This window comes from Myxine glutinosa, chromosome 6 (assembly GCF_964187855.1).
Source record: "Myxine glutinosa chromosome 6, kmMyxGlut1.1, whole genome shotgun sequence".
NCBI lineage: Eukaryota > Metazoa > Chordata > Myxini > Myxiniformes > Myxinidae > Myxine > Myxine glutinosa.
This window is the reverse complement of record NC_136266.1, coordinates 100,358,546-100,384,163: the sequence shown is the minus strand read 5'-3', so window position 1 is coordinate 100,384,163 and position 25,618 is coordinate 100,358,546. Positions and strand designations below refer to the sequence as shown.

The following is a 25,618-nucleotide window of genomic DNA, read 5'->3' as shown; positions in this document are numbered from 1 at the left end:
CCTCTAATCTTATGAGGATTTGTGCTTTGCTCAAAATCAACTTATTCAGCCCCTAGCAAGTTATGGAAATTCAACAACAATCCCTTCCCATCACCATAGCATGAAAGTAACCAGCCATTGGCGTTGATAGAATCAACCGTCTGTGAGCGTTGTGAAAGTTTAACTACTTCTTCAGAAAGTTGAGCAGATATTTGCTCCATTTCTTTACTAGCTTGAAGTTTATTAGGAGTACGTTTAAATTGCGGTGGTTTATCTACGAGATGCCAAACATTCCCTGGGAACAGTTCAGGATTTCGGTGCTTCCAAGACAGAGTTTTCTTCCCACTTCCATCCGTGTCTAACACAATCAAGCGACGGGTGCACAACCTCGAGTTGTGGGTATGCTGCTAGTCATCAGGCTGTCGTACTCTCCTTATCCACTGCAGCCTCGAGTTGGTATTAACTGTAAACGGTAGGAATGCGACAGCTCTCATCCACGGATACGTCTCATATTTCAGATATTTTAGTGAGTCAACAATTATACTTAACCATCCTGAAATTGCCCTCAGTTTCTCTCTTTCGTTGGAATACTGCATGGTGTGTTGAAAAGACCATTTGGTTCCATCCTAGGGACGGCAGTCTCAAAGTGCCCTGATTATCGGAAGTCGGTCAATGAAAACGAACGTAGAACACATGTGTGAAAGGCATCGTTGGGCGTTTGAGACTTTTCAAAATTCCCATATTGTGAGCGGACAACAATACAATGAGTTGTGTTAGGGTAACATCTTGGAGCACATGCAATGTAACAAACTCAAAACAACCACACTGTTCATCCCTTTAACACAAAACTATTGATCAGTAAAATACAGGTGTTTGTCAAAGTAATGTTTGCAAAAAAAAGAAAAAAAAAAGACATGTTCACTCACCGAACTGACCATTTTTCAGGAATAAAGAAATTGTTCAACACCCTTGAACTAAGAAAGTTGGTAAAACTTTAGCAAATGTATACTGCATATATGATTTAGAATGTCTACATCTCTCTGATGTAACATACTCTTCGCGGAGCACCGGCGCTGCAGAAACAGCTTCCTGAGCAAGGGTTATGCTGGGTGGTTTGCCATTCCCTTCCCAGCAGTATTTCAGGCAAGGATTTGGGATTTGGCCATGGTGCCGGCAAAAGCTCACCTACTCTTCATGAAGGACACCATGGGGTCTTTTATGTCCACCAACAAATGTCGGTAGAGGGGACACCCAGTTTAACATCAATCAGAGGGATTTCTTCGGACTTTTTTCCCCCTCCAAAATAAAGCTAATCAACCTTAGGTCTTCGTACTTTCAGCAAGAAATGAGCAAATAAAAGGCAGCAGTTGCCAGCAATCAGTTACTATAGAAATCTTGACAGTGGCACCCAATTGGGTGCAACGCAAAAGTACATGATTCCCAGGTGGGAGAAAAATGCCAATGTCGTACTGAGCTTCCAGCACTTTGACAACAAAATGACCAAACCGATTATTAACCAATGAATCCAAACCTGTGTCATTCAGCTTGCAGCAAAATAAACTTTCTGCACAGTCCCCTTCCTCAGGGGCAGCAAGAAACTCATCCCAAAGAGCATCAAAAATGGCTCCACGAAGAGCAGAGGGGACTGGCAGTGGCAAGCAGAGTGAACAAAATGCAATGTCGACTGGTGGTAGAAGGCATGAACATGTGCGGCCTTCTGAGTCACAAAAAAGGGCTTCACCTCGTAACACACTAGGTCGTGGCTGAGAAGGCTTGACCCTGAGTGTCACCAACTGCCCTAAAGGTTCATCTGCACCAATGTAAGGTACAATGGGTTCTGGTGAGATAGCACCAAGGTTCGGCCCTGCACTGAGCCGCAACTCAATAGCGCACAGCCGCTGCAAATGAACAGGAACGGCTGAAGCAGACATATTATACCGCAACCAAAATCGCAGCATTATCGTGGATGGCAGCACCCCAGCTTCTCGTGACGCATAATACATTGCAACAGCATCATCAAACGTATCCATGGAAACACCATTTTGAATGCAAAACGAATGCAAATTCTGAATGTCATTGGATGAAACCTTTTTCTTCTCATCTTCATCATCATTCTTTTTACATTCTGTTTCTAGTCTAAATGGATCACTTTCTTCACCATCACATTTTCCATCACGATCATCATAATGATCAATTGGGCTTTCACATAGAATCACTTTCTTCTCATTTTGGACTTTCAGTTCATAAATTTTTCGATTTTCCTCTATTTCAGAATTAATTATATTAACCAGCTCGTGGGCACCATCCTTGCTCTCAAAATTACAGATTTGGCCGAAGTTATTTTCACCTGTGACGTCAGCAACTAGCTCAAGCACAGTTTCAGAAAGAACAATTATGTCTGATAAGGCCGATAGGTTACCAACAGTAACCGGCGAGGACCATGGATGTTCAGCATCTGTAACAGTCCCTGGGGACAACATGCGAGAAAGCTTTTTGGAGGATACACCTCGGATCAAAGCGAGATACGTGCGTGCTCGATCTTGCACATCCAAATCACCGTGTTCTTCTGCAATACATTTCAGCAAGTTGGTAAGCGGTACGCCAAGATGAGCAGAATCGCACTGCACCATTACTGCATGGCAAACAGCCAACAAAGCATGGCCTGTGAGCCAATCATTTGTGATGCAAAGTTGTGATGAAGCCAGCAAAGCGAGTATGGCATGCTGATCCATGGACGGTTCTTCTGCCACACGAGTGAGAATAGCAAGGCCCTCTAATGGGGACGAATCTAAAAATTGACCATGGAGAATTTCATTTTGTAAAGTGCGTAAAATGTTCAGTGGGCAAGCATTTTGAGGCTTCTCAGCAATCATCCAGTTAAGAAATGACACAATTGGTTTCACCCAACAGGCATTCTGCTTGTGTAGTCCAAGCAGCAAGTACTCCATATTTGATGAAACTGCATCGCTGTCGCCAAAGCAGTGATAAAAAAGTTCTGCAGCAAGAAAAAACGTTTCAACCAATTGGTTATTACTGGGCTGCAAGGTTGCTGCCATTGCTTCAAGACAGTGAAACATCATTTTGGGGCCTTGGATGTCTGAACTATTTTCAGTGAGTACGATGGCGAGGATGTGGAGGCGGGCAAGGAGCAGTGACTGACGAATAGGTGCTAAAGGAGCATCAGGTATGACAGGTGGGCAACCCAAGAAAACAGATGGAAAGAGTGGTGCCACCATCGTTGTGGTAAGCGAAACAGGTACATGGCAAGTGTCAGTACCACACAGTGGAAGATTTTCTGGGAAGTGAAGAACCCGATGGGCAGCACTCAGACATATCTCTGGAGCAATGAGTGGATGAACTGAGAGAGCTAATGTCCTCTTGACCAAAACTCCTTCGTCTTCAGCCAAAAAAAGTGTTTCTCCAAAGGTGGCTTTCAATACAAGGGCAGACTCTTGGAGCTGCAGGAATGGAGAGGCAATCAGGCGAGGTAGCAAGGGCTTAAAAACAGCTGGTGGGATGGATGGTCCACATGAATGCACAAACAAAGCTAGGTCCATCACGGTGGTCAATTGTTGGGCCGTCGGAAGGTAGTAGAGGTATTCGATTGCCTTTACGATAGTGGCCCGCAACTCACGGGCATCTGGCTCTGTCATAGAACTTACAATGGAGTCCACAGGTGGGCTAAAAGGAGAAATTATCATCGAGGTAAGCAAATTCGGTGGTTGGTCATCATGCAGCGAATAGTCTCTGAAATTGGCCCCGTGTTTTTGAATCATGTGCTGCAATGTCCTAGTAAGTATTGGCAGGGTGTCAACACCCAATGGAATAGAAGCAGCAAAACCAAGTCTATCTAGCTTTCCAGACAGGAGTCCTGGAAAGCACGTCTCAAGTTCATGCAAGCTTGCCAATGCAGCATTTCTGAGGTCATCTTTGGACCTTCTGCAATCTTCCACGACACCAAACAGCAATTCCAGAAATTCATCAAGCCCTTGGATTTGAATCTCATTGTTCTCTTCTCCACAGCAACCACCAAGCAAGGTGGTTAGGGCCAAAACAGCATGTACCGATAGGCGTGAGGACACTGCATCAGAATGACTTGGGATAAGAGAGAGAAGAATGGCGATGGCTTCATGAAGAGACTCAGCAGCCAATTCCTCAGGAAACTCCTGAATCAGTCCAAGGCAAGCCAACTGCATGGGGGAAGAGGAGAAATAAATACACACACGTGAACATTCAACCTATTAAATAGTGGTCACTCCACAGCAAAAACGTGACAATTGCAAGGTGTAAACAAAAAGTCTCGAAAATTATTCAGTCGACATTTGCAGATCAACACCATGCTGATAAAACTTAATAAAAAAATCTCCAATGAGAACTATTTTGTTCAGCGGAGAGAAAATACCTGCAACTGTGAAGTCTTAGTCTTACAAAGTGGTCATAGTTGGGGTGCATTAGGTGATGATTCTATGGAAAATTAGGGGCTCGTGTTACTTGGAATGCCTGGTAACACGATTGTATTCACGCGGTGAAAACTATGTGGATGAGCGGATCATAAATTGAGGAAAGATGTTCCATTCGTTTTTGGTCAGTGAAAGGATCCTTAAACCCTTTTAGACCCTAAAGCTAATCAGTCTAAAGGTCAAAAGGGTCTATATTTGTAAGAGGTATATAAGGGTTTAAAGGGCAACTAGGGGTCTAAATGTCTGTAGAGACTAAGGGGTCTAAAGGTCTGATGGATATATTCCAAACGTAGTTAAGGTTTAAATAATGTAATGTAAACGTCTAAAGGGTCAAAATGGGCTAAAAAGAATTTACAGGGTATAAATATCTATGGGATCTAAAGGTCCATAGGGTCTAAAGATTTATTGAGTCTGAGGGTATATGGGGTCTAAGGGTCTCAAGGTCTATGGGGTCTATATACCTTTGGAATGTAACCTTTAGACCCCACAGACTTTATGAACCTATAAAATCCCTATATACCCCTCACACCTGTAGACCCTTTTGACCTTTAGACTCTTTAGTTTAGACCCTATAGACCCCAACTACTAATTGGAATGTACCCTTTTAGATCCCTTATATCTCATAACCCATTTGGACATTCACACCCATTACATCCCTTAATCCTATTAAGACCCTTTCAACACTTCAGACCCCTTATGGTCTAAAAGGGTCTAAGGGTCCTTTAAATGGAGAAAAATTAATGTAACATTTTTCATCAATTCAGGACCCACTCATCCGACATAGTTTTCACTGTGTGAATACAATCATGTTATCAGGCCTTTCAGCCCACAGGGTACCATAATTTTCCATCAAATCGAACTGAAAATCAGCCTCATCATCTAATGCACCCCAACTATGATCACCCTCCATCGGGAGACGAGCGTCTGTTCCACTTGGGACTATTCATATTTTATTTAATACAATCTTGTGAGATGATATCTCACGATATGTGATGGACATACAAATGTAGATAACATTTTGACTTAATTAGTGAATAAATTATCTCGCCATGTGGATGGTAATTAGAAAAGGGCTCCATCAGTTTTTTCACATTGAGGTCATGAATCATCATGCGGAGTTTCAAAACAATCCGTTGAGCTGCCTCCGATGAGTAAGGAAAAACCAAAGAAATGTTAATGGACCCACTGACTGACTGATGGAAGGATGGACAGAAACACATCGTTATGGCTTTAACAGCTCATCTCAACTTCGTCATGAATGAGCTAAAAATAAGAAGTGAAACTTTGGACCAACACGTGGCAATCATCACAAGGGCTCACCTTCCTGTCTGTTGCCTCATTTTCATCCTGAAGGATATAAAGTATCTCTTTTGGCTCCAGGGAAATCTCATCACAAAAGGACAACTGAGGCACTGGGCTGTACGTTCTCCAACCAGCCATCTGCTCTTATTCTCCAACTGGAAAAATTCAAAGTTTCCATCAGTTTCCTCAATCCAACAACATCAACAAGTAACATGGGTCGAAGATTTAACTTCCAAACAGCTTCCAGTACAAATGAAGCCTAAACACATAATTATAGCACAAAGTAAACAACCCTTGAGGCATGAACTGGGGGTCAAAATAAAATGAAAATCGTTACATACACTACATGACCAAAAGTATGCGGACATCCCTTCTAATTGGTGGATTCGGTTGCTTCAGCCACATCCATTGCTGACTATATATATATATATATATATATATATATATATATATATATATATATATATATATATATATATATATATATATCTCCAACTGGTTTCTGTGAACCTTTCGGTTTTTATATCAGTCACTATGCGATAAAACTATGCGATCACTATGCGATTATATATATATATATATATATAATCAAGCACACAGACATGCAATCTCCATAGACAAACATTGGCAGTAGAATGGACTGAACTGAAGAGCTCAGTGACATTCATCTTGGCACGTCACAGGATGCCACCTTTCCAACAAGTCAGTTCGTCAAATTTCTGCTCTGCTGGAGCTGCCCCGGTCAACTGTAAGTGCTGTTATTATGAAGTGGAAACGTCTAGGAGCAACAACATCTCAGCCGCGAAGTGGTAGGCCACCCAAGCTCACAGAACGGGACCGCCGAGTGCTGAAGCGGGTAAAAATCGTCTGTCCTCAGTTGCAACACTTACTGCCGAGTGCCAAACTACCTCTGGAAGCAACGTCACCACAACAACTGTTCGTCGGAAGCTTCATGACATGGGTTTCCATGGCTGAGCAGCCGCACACAAGCCTAAGATCACCATGCACAATGGCAAGCGTCGGCTGGAGTGGTGTAAAGCTAGCCGCCATTGGACTCTGGAGCAGTGGGAAACGCGTTCTCTGGAGCGACCAATCACGCTTCACCATCTGGCAGTCCGATGGATGAATCTGGGTTTGAAGGATGCCAGGAGAACGTTACCTGCCTGAATGCATAGTGCTAACTGTAAAGTATGGTGGAGGAGGAATAATGGTATGGGGCTGTTTTTCATGGTTACAGCTAGGCCCTTAGTTCCAGTGAAGGGAAATCTTAACGCTACAGCATACGACATTCTAGACAATTGCGTGCTTCCAACTTTGTGGCAACAGTTTGGGGAAATCCCTTTCCCGTTTCAGCATGACAATGCCCCCATGAACAAAGCGGTCCATACAGAAATTATTTGTCGAGTTCGGTGTGGAAGAACTTGACTGGCTTGCACAGAGGTCTGACCTCAACCCCATTGAACACCTTTGGGATGAATTGAAACGCCGACTGCGAGCCAGGCCGAATCGCCTAACATCAGTGCCCGACCTCACTAATGCTCTTGTGGCTGAATGGAAGCAAATCCCTGCAGCAAAGTTCCAACATCTAGTGGAAAGCCTTCCCAGAAGAGTGGAGGCTGTTATAGCAGCAAAGGGGGGGACCAACTCCAAATTAATGCCCATGATTGTGGAATGATGTGTGATGTTCGGGTGTCCACATACTTTTGGTCATGTCGTGTATTTCATACATCGATTGCATATACAAAGTTTAATTAACAAATGTTTTAAAGTCTGCCCATAATTGCATTTCTTTGAATATGACCTTTTGTCCCCACATCACGGCCACAAGGGGCAAGGCCAAAAATGATACTGCTCACGCATCTTCTTGCCATGTGGTGTTCATGACGACCAAATTTGATGAATTCATGCACAACCGTTTAGGAGGAGATACCATGACAGACAAACAGATGGGGAGGGGGGGGGGGGGGTGGTATCACTCGGTCCAATCACTTAATTAAGTACTTATTTATTTCCTTTCTCATCTGGGCAATATCTCAGTCATCTTTTGAGCTAGGAAGCTGATATTTGGACATGACAATGACCTCCAGATTTGGCTGTAAAAGGTATTTTCGATTTATTGATTAATCAATAAATCAATTCATTATTCAATTACTTAATTTTTTTCAATTAATTAAGCATTTCATTAATTTTCAAAAAGTTACAGCTTTGGATGAAACACTGGTAGTTTGGGTATGCCATTAGCCAATTGATTAAGAAATTAATCATTTTGCAATTATTATTTATTTATTTTAATTACAAAATTAATCAATCAATTATAATTACTCGCAACGGTACGTGCCCTATGGGCGGGGCTTCAATTGGGAAACCCAAATGAAAAGGCAAAATAACAGAAATTGAAGGCTTTTAAAATTTTTAAACGATTCATATAAACATCCGTTGAATCATATCACACGCAAATCATCAAAATCTAAACAGTACATGGCGCCCATTTTGAAAAAAAGATTGAATTCTGCAAAACGGAAGCGGCCGCTACACGTTTTTCTCAGTCGCACGTTTGTGTGTGAGGAGTGCGCGCCGAATCTGTAACACGGAAGCGGCCGCTACACCTGTTTCTCAGTCGCTTTGCACACACTGCCGTGTTACTTCGGAGCCGCACGTTTATATAGGAAGAGTTCGTCAGGAGTCGATCTACTCTCTGCTGGTACGTAGAATAAACAGTATTTGTAGAATTTCAACAAAAGCCACATCACTGTTCATATCGGTAATATTATTCCATAGTGTTTGGAAAAACTGGAAAATTGGAAAACTTGGAAAAACAATATAGCCTATTTTACTCCCAGGGGTCCCAGGAATACCCACCCAAAATATCGTTGCGATCGGTTGAGCCGTTTTTGCGGTACCTTCGAACGGACAGACGGACATTTGGTGAATTATAGTAAGAAGATACACCTCTCCCTCCCAATACTGTCTGTATCAGTGAGTGTATGTGCTGCACGGCGGTCTCACCAGGCACTACTCACCTCACCAGGTCTCACCAGGCAGGTCTCACTCCAGTGAGTGTAGGATATGTTCTTTATTTATTTATTTGGAATGGGGGTGGTGTGTACTTTGAATGTACGGTATCTCAGCATCTGTACTTGTCTTTCTTTCTTGTTTTACATTCACCTCGCATGTTGATGAGCCTCTTTGTATCAATAGTACTTTGGGTTTAAAGGTTGCTTTTCGTCTACGAAGAAGCAATTTGCCTGTGGTGCAGGAGGCGCTGCACAGACATCAACCACACTCGAACATAGCAACCGGTGTAACCAGGTCTGATGTCGAGGTACCTCTAAGAACACCGGAATACCTTGCTACCCACAATCCAGGCAGCAATTTGTATTATTTGTTCAAAGTTCCGGCGATAACTCGCCTACTCTTCGCGTAGGGCACCCTGGAATCTTTAAGGCCCAACAACTAATGCTAGAAGACTGGATAGTCGGCTTAAATACTGGTGAGTCACAAGCATAAACAAATAGGAAAAATGATTTCCGGTGACGCGTTGAATGGACGCATCGCACACACCGCACATGTCTATAAGTAGAAATGATTGCAATACAGTCGACGTGTCCCTCTAGGACTCTAGGTGATTAGACGCGCTGCTCCACAAGTTCCAAAACAAACACAACGCGGGAAACGTTCCAAACGTCACGGTCTTCTTACCACTCATGTACTGCTCTATTAATATTATGCCGTGCCCGACGTTACGGGAAAGAGGGAACGTCCTGGGTCTCCCTCCCGACGCCTCCACCCGGACACGTTGCTCGACAAGACCAATGTCTAACCAACATCCCATCACGATTAGACTTCTTATCTGCCTGAGACGGGGAAAATGGCCAACAACCACCCGAGCCGAGAAACAAGGCCATTCTTCAACATGACAACAACTGGCAAACTTTCACATATTATTATTACCGATACGTTGGACTGGAATCTATTAAAGTCACGACTGCAGGTAGACAGAACATCAAACAATCCAGAATCTACATTACAAGTCTAAAAACACACAATTTACAATTATAATCGGTAACAAAATACTAAAAATAAAAATGATTAATTTAAAAAACACCATAAATTAGCAGTACCGGAAAACTGCTGAAACCTGATTAAGCAAATAACGTATTGTGCTAATACAGCAGTGAAGTACTATTGCTAACTATACCACCATGGCCGGTCAACCACGCGTCAACAAACAAAGCACCTTCGTTGAGAAAGAGAGAAATTGCGATCTATATAAAGTCCAAATAAATATTTTTAAAAGCTTATTCAGGCCAAACTTGGAGTGCTGTTTTTGTTTGTTTCGAACTGTCAAAATGATATGCAAAGGATATGCATACGGTAATGATTCTGGGGGGAAATGCCAGGGGCATAGAAAAGGCCCCTTTCTATGGTATGTGCCATGTGGCAAACTATAGAAAAGAAGGGACATTCCATAGCTGGTAGAAAATGTCGAATAATAGAAAAGAAGGGACATTCAAAAGATCTCGTGTGCATGCTGTACTACCCTTGTGTTCTTAGCAGGAACCAAGTAATGTTCGAGAAATGTTCATACAAAGTGGTGCCAATTTGATTCATACAGCTGCATGAAGAAGTAAATGTATTTAACCTATATATTATGTAGGGCGCCCCTTTATATGAACATTTCTAGAGCATTACTTGGTTCCTGCTAAGAACACGTGGGTAGTACAGCATGCACACGAGATTTTTTAGAATGTCTCTTATTTCTATCATCTGGATGTCATTTAATTTGAATGTCCATTAATTTTCTATTTCTGTAGTAGCCCACCACAAATCTCACTCTCTCACACTCTCTGTCTGTCTCTCTTTCTTTCTCCGAAAGGACCATCTGACAACTCTCCTATCTACTTTCTGAGCAATTTTCTGAACAATCAAAATCACAAACTGGTCATCCAGGTGGAACATATCCTGACAAATCTCACACTCTCACTGTCTCTCCGAAAAGACCGTCTGGGAAAACCCCCCCATCTACTTTCTCAACAATCCTCTTGAAGAAGTTCTGTCACTCATAGCTTTTGGGCTTCTCGATCAGCCATGATCTTTCCTGGGAAAACCACATTTCCAAGTTGGCCTCCAAAGCCAGTCGCCGACTGGGCATCCTCCGTCGTGCGAAGTCCTTCCTTGGCAGACCTGAGCTCCTCGCCACATACAAGGCTTTCACCAGCATCTCAATGGAATACTGTTCTCCCCTATGGGCCGGTGCTCCTGCCTCACACCTAGCTCGGCTTCATGCTGTAGAAACGAAAGCTTTCAGATTCATTGGAATCTCCCGTGATGAAGCTAACTCTGAGGGCCTTTCACTCACTCACCGCAGGCAGGTTGGTGGTCTTTCTGTCTTCTACCGACTCCTCTCCGGCTTTGCTCCCCCAGCTCTATCTGTGCTCTGTCCCCCAAATATTCCTGCAGGACGCACAAGATCTGCCAGCAACCCTCTTATGGTGAAATTGCCAAAATCAAGACTCTCTGCTCACCTTCACTCATTTATTCCTCTTTTTTCCCCACCTCTGAAACAAACTCCCACACTCTCTACAATCCCACTCCTCCCTCCAGGTCTTTAAAACAGCTGTTCACCACCATCTGTTATCTTCCCCCATCCAAAACCTTGATATTTTTACCCCCGTTAATACACCCCAAATCCACATCTTTCAATCTCCGACTTCATTCCTGAAATTCCGAGTAGTGTCAATTTGTTTTATACCATGCACCCATTCCCTCCTCCTCCCCAACCCTTTCCCCTCCACAGATATTCCGATGTCCCTGTTCTTTACTGTTGTGCATGTGTGCTTCCCTCTCTCTCTCCCCTATCTTGTCTCCCCCTCCTTTTATTGTTTTATTTGTCCGTTTATGTTTTTTGTGTTTTATGTACTAATGTGTGCTTAATGTGCTAGCTCCTACACGAGCCTCGATCTTGTATACGAAAAAAAAAAATCCCTTTGAGGAAGTTCAGTCACTCAAACTCCTGGGTCTCACTATCAGCCACGATCTTTCTTGGGCAAACCACATTTCAAAATTGGCCTCCAAAGCCAATCGCTGACTCGGCATCCTCCGTCATACAAAATCCATAACTGGTACACCCGTTTGCTGAGCAAGGTGTGAGGTAGGGGCTGGCTGCCCTACCTCACACCTTGCTCAGCTGGACGCCCTGGAAGTCAAGGCCTTCAAGACCATTATAATCTCCCACAGTGAACCTGAGTCTATGGGACAGGTCGACGCAGACAGCTCTGCTATCGGCAGAGAGTTTGGAGAGTAAGGCTGAACTGTATCAAAAGCCACACCAACTGCATGTCAAACTGTATCAAAAGCACGAGATATGGCCAGAAATATGGCCCAAGTCTCATGTCTGACATTGAGGACTTCGATCTATTCTTGGGCGAGTAGAGTAGCATGTCCAAGGTGAAGTGAAGAATAAGACCACTCCTTTTGCTCATCACTTTTCCATTGCAGACAGGTTGATGGTCTCTCTGTCTTCTACCATCTCCTTTCTGATCTCACCCTCTGCTCCTTCCATACTTTCCCCCAGGTTACAGCACAACGCACGTGGTCCACCATCAACCCCCTTTTGGTGAAACTACCTAAATCAGGATCACTGCTCATCTCCACTCATTTGCTCCTCTTTTTTCCCCACCTGTGGAACCAACTTACACATTCCGTAAACTGGGGCTACTTTGAATCACAGGGCTACTTTGAACACACACGTAAGAAAATGATTTATGATATACTTAGTTAATAATAAAAAAAGTTTTAAATAAAACAAGATATTATTTAGTTTAATTGATTTTGTGTTTGTTTATTATTAAAAATGTGGACATTAATGATATTGACCAAGCCTGATTCAAAATGGCCGACACCTCATGCTGAGCACATGGTATGCAGCAAACTGTCTTAAACTTTCACCTCCTGACTTGTAAGTATAACTCATTTTTTCCTAAAATACTAACATAATATTAAGTAATAATTACTCTATTGGGGTACCAAATCTTAGTCAATATGGTTTGGGTATAGGATCACAGGGGTCAATTGACCATTACCCATGCATGTTTTCGTCACAATCGGGGTTATTTTGAACGTGTTCAAAGTAACCCCGGTAATAGAAAATCGTGTAACACCAAGGAAATAATACATTGATTGACAAATGTAAAGCTGTTCTTTGGATGTCTGTAAGCACAAGTATTATATTAAAGTCTGTATTCTATACCTCACCCTACACGTGTTCATTTTCAGGTATCCGATCTGGTAAAACATGGTCCGAACGTACAAACGGGTTGAAGGTTCCAGGCAGTACCGCAACTACACAACTGAGCAACTACATATGGCAGTCCGTGCAGTGGAGCAAGGCACAATGAGCCAAAGAGAGGCACACAAATCATTCAACATTCCAGCGGGAACACTGCACAATAAACTCAAGGGAAAACATACCAAAAAACCCGGACATCCTACAGTATTCACTATTGAAGAGGAGCAGGCTTTTGCCGATCATTTGAAGATTGTCGCTGATTGGGGATTTCCATTTGATTTAAAAGACCTCTGGATGTTGGCACATTCCTCTCTGGAAAAACAAGGGAGAATGGTGGCGCAGTCCCACAATAATTTTCCATCATTTTTTTTTTTTTTTTTTTTTTTTTTTTTTTTTTTTTGTATACTGAATCGAGGCTCGTGAAAGAGCTAACATTTACTTCACAAACAAATCAAGCAGACAAACAAAATATATAAAAAGCGGGAGCGGAAAACAAGATGGGGAGAGAAGGTGAAGCACACAAACACAACATTTGAGAGCAGGGAGATGTGTGGAAGGGAGAGGGCTTGGGGGGAGGAGGCATGGGAAGGGGGGGGGGGGGGGTGGAGGGAGAAGTATAAAACACAAGGACACCAATGACTTCCAGGACAGAAGTTGGTATTTCAAAAAAGTGGAATTGGGGTGAAATTAGCGGGGGTAGAAAAGATCAAGGTTTTGGATGGGGGAAGATAAGAGATGGTGGTGAACAGCTGTTTTAAAGACCTGGAGGGTGGAGTGGGATTGAAGAGAGTGAGGGAGTTTGTTCCAGAGGCGGGAGAAAAGAGGAATGAAGGAGTGAAGGTGAGCAGAGAGTCTTGATTTTGGCAGTTTGACCATAAGAGGGTTGCAGGCAGATCTTGTGCGACCTGTAGGAATATTTGCGGGACAGAGCCCAGAGAGAGCTGGGGGGGCAAGGCCAGAGAGGAGTCGGTAGAAGATGGAAAGACCACCAACCTGCCTGCGGTGAGTGAGTGAGAGGCCCTTGGAGTTAGCTTCATCGCGGGAGATTCCAATGATTCTGAATGCTTTGGTTTCAACAGCGTGAAGACGAGCTAGGTGTGAGGCAGGAGCACCAGCCCAGAGGGGAGAGCAGTATTCCATTGAGCTGCGGATGAAAGCCTTGTATGTGGTGAGGAGCTCAGGTGTGCCAAGGAAGGACTTCGCACGACGGAGGATGCCCAGTCGGCGACTGGCTTTGGAGGCCAGATTTGAAATGTGGTTTTCCCAGGAAAGATCATGGCAGATAGTGAGACCCAAAAGCTTGAGTGACAGAACTTCTTGGAGAGGATTATTCAGAAAGTGGATGGGAGGGTTGTCCAGTCGGTCTTTTCGGAGAGACATCGTAAGAGTGTGAGATTTGTCAGGATTGAAAGACATGTTCCACTTGTTTGCCCAGTCTGTGATTTTGTCCAGGTCTGCAGAGAGTGAGGAGGCAGCAGACTGCCGATCTGAGGGATGAAGAATGGAGCGACAGAGAGTAGAGTCATCAGCAAAGAGATACAGAGGATTTTCAAGAGAGTCAGAGAGATCAAGAGAGAGAGAGATTTGATTGGGCAAATGATTTCATGAAGCGTCACCCCACTCTAGGACACGGGGTTATTAAGCGGCTACCAGACAGTGACGAAAATGATGCTGCTGTGGAAGTGTAACTCATTGTAACTTATTGATTGGCACTGGTAACTCATTGATTAAAGACTGGTAACGATTTCGTAAATGGATGCCAAGAATGTGCACGAACATGGTAATCTCTTGTCCACCTGGTCACAGCCCCAGGCTGGAGCACCCCCCTATCGTTTGGTAAACGGAACTCGCAGCAGGAGGGGAGCGAGCTGATGCCAGGACTCGGTGCATGCATGACCTCGGGGCATTAGCGGAGAAAGGATTAGCGCGGCAAGGCCCATAAAAACCAGGGCAAACGATGAGTCAAGGGACTTGTGACCAGAAGCTCTGACCTACGGAACGGAACGGAACCCTATGAACAGCGCTGAGAGAGGACCGGCCGAAAAAGAAGAACCAACGACTTGAATTAACAATCCGTTTAGCTATTGTAGTCTTTATTGAATTGAAACAAGTGACTTACCAAATGATAATAAATTCTTACTTTATAAAGCTGTTTCGGTCATATTGGAGTCTTGAGTCTCCCACACCATTTCCACTACAATTTGGAGGCACCGCTGGAATTTCGAGTGGACGTCGCCAAGGTAAGCATGGCGTCTTGGGGATCTGTCCATTATGAAATATGAATTCTGAAGATGGTAGGATTTGGTGTGTGGGACTTGTGATTGTCCATAGGTAATCCAAGGATGGAACATTGACAAACGGTTTTATCTATTATTCGTGTTTTTTTTCTCTAGCGATCTGTAAATACGGGTTTTTTCGCTGTGTAAATAAATGCGCCAGTTCGTCTGACACGCGTCACTGAGAAACGCGCGTCTGTAGGCTTGCCTGCAGTTGGGACCGTGTGTTGGCAAGGAGGCGTACGTAACGATTATCCGAGGAGTGTAACAATTTTTGTAAAATATGTATTTTTGCACTGTCTAAGTAAAATGTGCCAGTTCTGACATGATAATTAAAAAACCCTACGGAGCACGGCGAACGGACCGACCCATGAAGTGCACCATGGGGGCGATCTGTTTTCCGAGGTCTGTAGGGCACGTACATTCGTACACTAGGGCGCGTACACCTGTTTGCACACGCACATTTGCTTAGCACTTGTAAACGTACCCCTGAGCTGCCCGCTCAGGGTGTGCGATTAAGGCAACGGGCAATGGAATTTTATATACAGATATTTTTTTTTGCACTTACTCAAAGCACGCGACTTGCTCAACAATGCAAAGGGTGACAAGATATGGGATTTTAATGGGATTTTAATGGGATCGGATTTTTATATATATAAATTGAGGTAATATTGAGTTATGGAATTAATTGCTTTCAACAATGCAAAGGGTGACAAGATATGGGATTTTAATGGGATTTTAATGGGATCGGATTTTTATATATATATATTGAGGTAATATTGAGTTATGGAATTAATTGCTTTCAACAATGCAAAGGGTGACAAGATATGGGATTTTAATGGGATTTTAATGGGATCGGATTTTTATATATATATATTGAGGTAATATTGAGTTATGGAATTAATTGCTTTCAACAATGCAAAGGGTGACAAGATATGGGATTTTAATGGGATTTTAATGGGATCGGATTTTTATATATATAAATTGAGGTAATATTGAGTTATGGAATTAATTGCTTTCAACAATGCAAAGGGTGACAAGATATGGGATTTTAATGGGATTTTAATGGGATTTTAATGGGATTTTAATGGGATAAATATAGAAGATGTTTGTTTTTGTCAAGAGAAAGTGACAATTGGCGGAGAAGTCACAGAGGCCGGGTTTTGGGCCTTTGACAGCAGAGAAATTGAGTTTTGACAGCAAAAGACTTCCAAATAATGGTTGTGGCAAACAGTGACTTCTGGGATGACAGGGGTGTGGGGTATTTGGCATCGCCAGACTAGAAGAATGTTCTAGAACTAGAAATGAGACAAAGTACAGACAAATTTTGTTTCACTTCTAAAAAAGATTTGTGGACAAAAGTGGGTGTAAGGATGTAAGGATGTAACGATGTGAGGTAATATTGAGTTATGGAATTAATTGCTTTCAACAATGCAAAGGGTGACAAGATATGGGATTTTAATGGGATTTTAATGGGATTTTAATGGGATTTTAATGGGATTTTAATGGGATAAATATAGAAGATGTTTGTTTTTGTCAAAAGAAAGTGACAATTGGCGGAGAAGTCACAGAGGCCGGGTTTTGGGCCTTTGACAGCAGAGAAATTGAGTTTTGACAGCAAAAGACTTCCAAATAATGGTTGTGGCAAACAGTGACTTCTGGGATGACAGGGGTGTGGGGTATTTGGCATCGCCAGACTAGCTTATTGGTTTAGGAATGTTTAGAGGTCATTGCAATGTGATAATTACTTGTGATCAAATGTTGTGTTTTGCTGACGTTTCCACAACGTCGCTACAACGTTTCACTTTCGTTGTTGCAACGTTTTGCTCCAACGTTTTGGGAACATTCAAATGTTGTGTTTTGCTGACGTTTCCACAACGTCGCTACAACGTTTCACTTTCGTTGTTGCAACGTTTTGCTCCAACGTTTTGGGAACATTCAAATGTTGTGTTTTGCTGACGTTTCCACAACGTCGCTACAACGTTTCACTTTCGTTGTTGCAACGTTTTGCTCCAACGTTTTGGGAACATTTAAATGTTGGGTTTTGCTGACGTTTCCACAACGTCGCCACAACGTTTCACTTTCGTTGTTGCAACGTTTTGCTCCAACGTTTTGGGAACATTTAAATGTTGGGTTTTGCTGACGTTTCCACAACGTCGCCACAACGTTTCACTTTCGTTGTTGCAACGTTTTGCTCCAACGTTTTGGGAACATTTAAATGTTGGGTTTTGCTAACGTTTCCACAACGTCGCTACAACGTTTCACTTTCGTTGTTGCAACGTTTTGCTCCAACGTTTTGGGAACATTCAAATGTTGTGTTTTGCTGACGTTTCCACAACGTCGCTACAACGTTTCACTTTCATTGTTGCAACGTTTTGCTCCAACGTTTTGGGAACATTCAAATGTTGTGTTTTGCTGATGTTTCCACAACGTCGCTACAACGTTTCACTTTCGTTGTTCCAACGTTTTGCTCCAACGTTTTGGGAACATTCAAATGTTGTGTTTTGCTGACGTTTCCACAACGTCGCTACAACGTTTCACTTTCGTTGTTGCAACGTTTTGCTCCAACGTTTTGGGAACATTCAAATGTTGGGTTTTGCTAACGTTTCCACAACGTCGCCACAACGTTTCACTTTCGTTGTTGCAACGTTTTGCTCCAACGTTTTGGGAACATTCAAATGTTGTGTTTTGCTGATGTTTCCACAACGTCGCCACAACGTTTCACTTTCGTTGTTGCAACGTTTTGCTCCAACGTTTTGGGAACATTCAAATGTTGTGTTTTGCTGACGTTTCCACAACGTCACTACAACGTTTCACTTTCGTTGTTGCAACGTTTTGCTCCAACGTTTTGGGAACATTCAAATGTTGGGTTTTGCTGACGTTTCCACAACGTCGCTACAACGTTTCACTTTCGTTGTTGCAACGTTTTGCTCCAACGTCTTGGGGACACTCAAATGTTAAGTAAATCGGATAAGAATTCACGAGTTATTTAATTATAAATTAGCGATTAAGGAAGTACTTATTTAATTAATTACATTTCGTATTACATTACAGTAATTACATTACAGTAATTACCTGAGGTAATTACAGTAATTACAGTTCCGGTAATTACAGTAATTACAGTAATCATTACAGTAATTACATTACATTAACTCAGGCACCTTTTGAGTAAGGAAGCTGATATTTGGACATGACACTGACCAAGTGATGTGAACCAAGGAAAATTTTGATTTATTGATTAATCATTTAATAAATTAACTCGTTGATTTATAAATGACTTATTTAATTAAAATTCCTCAGAGATACATCTTCGGATGAGATACTTGCAGATTGGTTATGCTATGAGCCAATTGATTAAGGAAAATATTTTGTGATGGCCATATTGGCAATTTCGTGGCCATATTCGTGGCAACTCAGTTAGTGCCACTGCACCTTTAAAATGCATCCCTGCGTTCATTTTTTGATCGATTGAGTTGAAATTTTGAACAATCGGATCTGGACTGTCGTTGTTAACGACTCTAGCATGCACTCGTCCAATCAGGATGGAGCGGTATGGTCCCCGGATCATCACTGCCCGCAGTTTTTAATTAGTTTTACTTTTTCTCTTGGTCATATAATTTTGAGGACATGCATGTCATGATATAGGAAATGTTTGTTCTGTTGAACGGAATAAATGTTGTTTATTTGTGTGGGTGTGTATTTTTGTGTATTTTGTATATATTTTCACGGCTAATTCCAGTTAACATCCTGCAAAATTTGCTCGTTTTCTGGCCGAGTCGAAATTGCGTTGAGTTCCTATGGCATGCGCCATTAAAAGCGCTGTGTAATGGTTGAGCTCCCTTTATTTCGTTTTGGTCATGCGGATGAGCAGACAAAGTGACGAATGCTGCGGCTGGAGCAGTAGAAGCGATGTTTTTTTAAATTGAAATGATGTAATTTAATTAAACGTGGTAGATGGGCAAAACCGCAAAGCATACCTCTTTTAAGGTGTGTTCAAACCCATGAACATTTCAGCAATCAATACGATGCTGAAATGATGTAATTTAATTAAACGTGGTAGGTGGGCAAAACCGCAAAGCATACCTCTTTTAAGGTGTGTTCAAACCCATGAACATTTCAGCAATCAATACGATGCTGAAATGATGTAATTTAATTAAACGTGGTAGGTGGGCAAAACCGCAAAGCATACCTCTTTTAAGGTGTGTTCAAACCCATGAACATTTCAGCAATCAATACGATACTGAAATGATGTAATTTAATTAAACGTGGTAGGTGGGCAAAACCACAAAGCATACCTCTTTTAAGGTGTGTTCAAACCCATGAACATTTCAGCAATCAATACGATACTGAAATGATGTAATTTAATTAAACGTGGTAGGTGGGCAAAACCGCAAAGCATACCTCTTTTAAGGTGTGTTCAAACCCATGAACATTTCAGCAATCAATACGATACTGAAATGATGTAATTTAATTAAACGTGGTAGGTGGGCAAAACCGCAAAGCATACCTCTTTTAAGGTGTGTTCAAACCCATGAACATTTCAGCAATCAATACGATGCTGAAATGATGTAATTTAATGAGTAATTTAATGAGTAATTTAATGAGTAATTTAATGAATAACTTAAGGTGTAATTTAATTGTGTAATATGGTCGACCTTGGGTTTGTTTGGGTTTTGTTGTTTATTTTTGTGGGTGGGTATTTTTGTGTATTTTGGATATATTTTCACGACTAATTCCAGTTAACATCCTGCAAAATTTGCTCGTTTTTCTGGCCGAGTCGAAATTGCGTTGAGGTCCTATGGCATGCGCCATTAAAAGCGCTGTGTAATGGTTGAGCTCCCTTTATTTCGTTTTGGTCATGCGGATGAGCAGACAAAATGACGAATGCTGCGGCTGGAGCAGTGGAAGCGATTTTTGAATTGTTCAATGATTATTCGATATTGTTATGACTTATTGTCAATAGGTATACTAAGTGGCCATGAGGTAGCCTGTTGCTATGTACAGTTTTATTCTAGTGTTGATTATACCACATAGCTGTGGTGATAAAGGAAATGTTCGTTTTAAACAGATGATTATGATAGGACCATGACTATAAAATCATGATGATTATTATGAATGATATCATAGGGTTCAAATGCAGAATGATTGCATGAACTTGGGAAAGAACTTTCAAGCCCTATGGGATAAAGTGGGTGTTACAAGCGATGGAGTTTCAAAATTTAGCATGATTGAAGGAATTTTACAGTCTTATTTCAGGAGTTTTACGAAATTTATATTGCCAAGAGATTTGGGTACTATTACAAAAAAAATGATGAGATATTTTTCCCAATGAACTTTAATATATATATATCTGCCATCCATTTTGGCTGTCTCACGAATGAAGGATGAGTTGCCTTTAGTGGTTGCAAAGAAAATTTGTGGAGACCAGGCAAAATGGGGAAATATGTCAGATATGACCCTAGGACAGGACGGTGATTCATCAATTGACATGAGGTACGAACCAGAGGTGACGACCGATGAGATTCGATCTCAGTCAATGGATGGACCTGTCCTGACATCATTGGGGAAAGGGCTTATGCAAGGAGTCATCCAAAATGATTAATTTGATTTATTGATGAATATTGATGAATTAATTGAAATTGAATAATTGATTGAATTGTTGATTGATTGAATCTAATTGATTGAATTTAATTGAATAAATTTAACTGAATAAATTGAACTGAATAAATTGAATTGAATATATTGATTGTTTGATTGATGAAAATACGGTCTCAAGAAAGAAGCTTTGATATCTTTGTGAGATATTATCAATGTGAAGACAACCTTGGAAAATTGAGCAAAGTGGTGAGTTTATATACAGATATATATGTGCGGTTACCATTGTGTGATTTCCCCGTCAACAGAGCGGACACCTGAGGATTCACCCATTTCATACTGACCCTCCGGCTCATCTGCAAATACTGATCTGTGAGATTGGATTGTGCAAAAGCCACAGCTGAGGGAGATTCTCTGGAAATCACCGTTTGAACAGGTGGAGAGATCCTTCCTGGAGGTACGAGTGAAGCTTTAGAGGAACAAACTACAACACATCCAACGCTACTTTGATAAAAGGCAGAATGGGAAATGGAGCCTGCAAGAACACACAAGGACAACCAGAGATTCCACAAAAAGGTACTTGTACACATCATATGTACGACCGTTATGGTGCCGAAGCTATAAGGCAGGTCGAGAATTGGTATTTGTGGACAAAGGGACATGATGAGGAGTTTCCAAGAGATGGTACATTTGAGCGAAGTCGATTGGAAAGATTGGAACAAAGATTGAAAGCCAGGAAGAGACAGAATCTAACGGTAGACTGGCTTGCATTCCATCTTTGGGATGGTGAATCCAGACAACGGGAACAGCAAGAACGGATAACGGATCTAGAACTTAAAATAAAAAGGATACAGGATACAGTGGAGGAGACAAATGCACAACTGCCCTCGAAATTAGGAATGAAAGTGACAGTTGTCCCATCTGATTTCCAGTTGTCTCCCCAAAAAGGACGGTACAGAGAATTTTTTCGTGTTTCAGGAGATAACGAGAGATTGCAGTGGCAACTCAGGGATGTAGAGATGCAGCCCAGCAATACAAGTGCACAGGTGTACAGACCAGGCAACGACAAAAACCGGTGTTTCAAGTGTGGACGGATGGGACATTGGAAAAAAGGATGTCCGTATACCAAAAGGAAGACAAGTTAATAGGGTAAACCAAGATCAAGGGTACCAGTGCTGACCGATACCTCAGACAATGATTAGGCCTTCATTGCGACAAATCCCAAATGACGATTGGCCTCAACAAATTAGATTACTGGACAAACATGAATAACTGTCAATGATTCTTGGGTCTGAAAAGTTTTCGGAGCAAGAATTATTCATTTTTTCTTTTGCTTGTAAGCAAATTAGTAATTAATTGATCAAATGCCGAAATTGGATCTTTTATGTTGGGCACACAATTTTAAATTTACAAAGTTGGAACAATTGCTTTGCAAATTTTTGAAACCAAGTGACAAGGGTCACATGATGATCAGGTGGGAATTTCGGACTAGTGTTCCGCATGATTGATAGGTCAGTGGTCGACTGACATGCAAATGGGTGTGTAGTCAAATTTGGATAAATTATGGTGGGAACTGAAAGGGTAATTTCAATGTGACATCATAGGGGTTTTTAAAAAAAATAAAAATAAACTTTTTGGTCCATTTGTGTATTAGCGCTTATAAAATTGAAGGACAAATTTTGAGAAATTGAAATAAAGTTGACACCCATCCGGATCTGTAAATAAGGGTTCCAACGCAAACAAATACGCATAATGCATGTGTGTGTGGGTATTTTGTGTGTCAGTGTTTTTTGTTTTTGTGTATCAATCTTACAAGATTGTTGACACCGACAGTGTGCCTTGTCTGGAAAATAGATAGTTCCATGGGGATGGGATCGCATATCGAGAGAATTCGTAAAATAAAAAATAGAAATATAATTTGATTATAAAAATTATCACTTTTGTCAAGGGAGATGGAGAATAAAGATTTGATTTGCTGAGTTATGAGCAGCTATTCATTAATAGTAAAAATTGGGAGTAATCTTGGGATTCCATTGTGATCGAATTTATATGAGAATCAAAGCTATTTATGGATATGAGCTTCATAAAAATGTGGGAGTACAAAATTAGCCAAATTTTGGAGAGGTCTTACACTGACTTCCCAGAGTACTCTGCTCATGGATTTTTATATATATAAACTTGAAGTTTATCAGCATATAAATTGTGCTGTATGTATGGATGTGGTTTAGGCATAGATGATATGGGAAAATAGTAAAGAAAATTTTGCTGGTTTGAACTATTGTGGGTTTTCAGTTCTGGAGTTCAAACAAAGTCACTGGTTAACAGATGAGAAAGGATAGTAAATAAATTATTCGATGCTGGGCAAATTAAGTACGATATTACTAAGACTTATGAGAGCTATTGTTCTTCCTTACAGCAGTGGAAAATTATTGGGAAAAAATTAGATCCAACATAATGAATCTATAAAAGAATGTGATAGGGATAATATCCTCAATTTGTACTAATTATTTGATTGTGGGTAAAGGAATTAATTTATCGTAGTGGATTGTTAACAGCAGCCTGAAAATGTCCTGAGAGTGTGCATCCATGTAATCAGAAATCCCAGATTTGTTTTTACAAACAACATTTTGGTAGAGGTCTTGTGTGGACGAACACTTCCTTGGTAGATAAAAAACGGTACTGCATGCTGGCAGCCACTTTTGCGGCCAGTTAGGCCAAACAAATTGAGAGGAAATTGTAGTTGAATACGTAAGTTACACATGGCTATTTGAAAAAAGGAAATTTGTTGAGATGGGAAACATTTTTCGAAGGTTTATTAAAGTGTTATAATATGACATGCGGCAAGGCAAACTATTGGATGGGAAAATTAGATCTGGCTATAGAATAAATTTATTGACCCCTTGAAGTTAATTCTTCGAATCATTGTTTCACTGGCATTTTTTGTTCAAATTGGAAATAGTTTGGTAGAGCTTTGGTTAAAACCTTTGGTTGCGGTATCTTGGAACGAAATGACAAACCATAGGAGATTGATAAGAATAAGAAAAAATATGGACCCAAAATAGAAAGTTGGATTCATGCCCCTCATTGCAAACAAGCACATGGGGCTAAGGTGGACGATCCCACAGAAAATGAGGCTGCACCTAGCAGCCCAGCAGAACATTCAGTGGCAGATAAATGATAGTCGTGATTTACAGTCATTTGAATTACATTTTAACACCCCTTGCATTGATAAACATTACATTTTCAAAATGTGATATTCCTACTTGGGATAGCGACATTTATTTGCCTACATGACATACAATTACCTGCTGATATTAATACAACATGAGTAAAAAATGTATCACAACTACACTCATGATCAGGGGGTTGAGTTCAACCCCGGGAGATAGGGGGATCAGGGTAAGACAAATAATCTGATTTATGTTACATATTAAGGGATTTTCTTTATTTACCTTTTAGGAAGCTTGTTAGTTTGGTATATAATGTTGAATGTCATCAACATATAATTATGTCATAGGTATGAATATATACAAGGAGTAGCAGACTTGTTTGTTGGTTTAGTAGTTATATTGGCAATTGTTTTAGTGGTGGCTTGCTTGAAAGCCTTAGTGACGGTGTGTCTGAATAAGGCAACCAACAACACGATGGTAACGCATGAAGTGACAAATGAGGAAAGAAATGTGGAACCAGAAAAGGAAGACTTTTATGGCGACATAAATACTGAGATTAAAAGATTAAATCAAGTGATGTTGCAAATGAATACAGTAGAATTAAGATAATGGCATAACGACAATGTTATGAGTTGTGTCAATTACAATATCAGTGAACTCATATCACCACGAGTGACACACTGTTAGAAAAAAAAAAAAAAAAGGAAAAAGAAAAGTGGAGAGGAATTATGGTAATAATACATTATGCTTAATTTGTTGGTTTGGGAAAATTGTTGTTGGGAATTAGGTATTCCCGTTTGTGATTGTAATCATATACAATTTATTTTCTTAGAGTAGTGCTAAAATACCTGCATGAGTTAATTTTTGAACTATATTAACCTGAAAGCAATTGTGGATGCTATTCTTAGTTTAGTAATAAAATACATACCTGATTGAATATTATTTGTGTGACGCATATAAATGAATATAACTTTTTGTGTTAAGGAAAAACAACAAATTGTTGAATGTGAAACTGTCGGAAGATATACATGATTATGCTGATTTCATGGTAAGATGTACCCTATCTGATTCAGTGTGTGCGGAAAGCAGATTCAGATGTGACTGAGCATAAGGATAAGACGAGATCACATTTTGAAGGGAGTGCTAACGGAATTGGGAAGAAGTTCGAGAAAGAAAATTTGTGGCTAAAAAAATGAAGTTAATCATGGCATACACCCTCTTTCTCAAAGAATGATGAAGACATTCTCCCGTGTAACTTGGAGATGAATGCTTACCTTCACCAAGGAAATTTATGTGACCATTTGCCTGGATCACACTGCAACATATGAAAGAAAGGCGACCACTTACTCTTGTTCGAAGGCTTCGAACATTCATCACATCAGAAGTTGCAGGACAACGACATTTTACCCGCAACCTCTGAGAAATGCGGGGACATATGTTATTACTTCACCAACTTCCGGGGAGCCAGCATGGAGCTGCAAACCAATGGCTGTGCCTTTTCACAACAGCTGTGCGCGATTCTGCGGGCCACTCCTGGTATGGACCATG

General features: G+C 41.1%; 1 protein-coding gene across 2 annotated transcripts in view; it reads right to left on the bottom strand.

Annotated features, from left to right (window-relative positions):
* Positions 1-9,792, bottom strand: part of AP5B1 (adaptor related protein complex 5 subunit beta 1) — an 11,947-nt gene extending 2,155 nt beyond the window's left edge. Inside the window, exons 1-3 of one of the 2 annotated variants that reach the window (XM_068120680.2) lie at positions 9,693-9,792; positions 5,760-5,896; positions 1-4,169 (exon numbers count right to left, since the gene is read on the bottom strand). The exon at positions 1-4,169 is cut by the window's left edge and continues 2,155 nt beyond it. In XM_068120680.2, the coding sequence (XP_067976781.2) occupies positions 1,299-4,169; positions 5,760-5,879 (2,991 nt within the window). In that variant the 5' untranslated portion in view covers positions 5,880-5,896; positions 9,693-9,792 and the 3' untranslated portion in view covers positions 1-1,298. Of the gene's footprint in view, positions 4,170-5,759; positions 5,897-9,440 lie in introns of both variants that reach the window. The other variant, XM_068120679.2, reaches the window with a different exon arrangement.
* Positions 9,793-25,618: the final 15,826 nt, after the last annotated feature.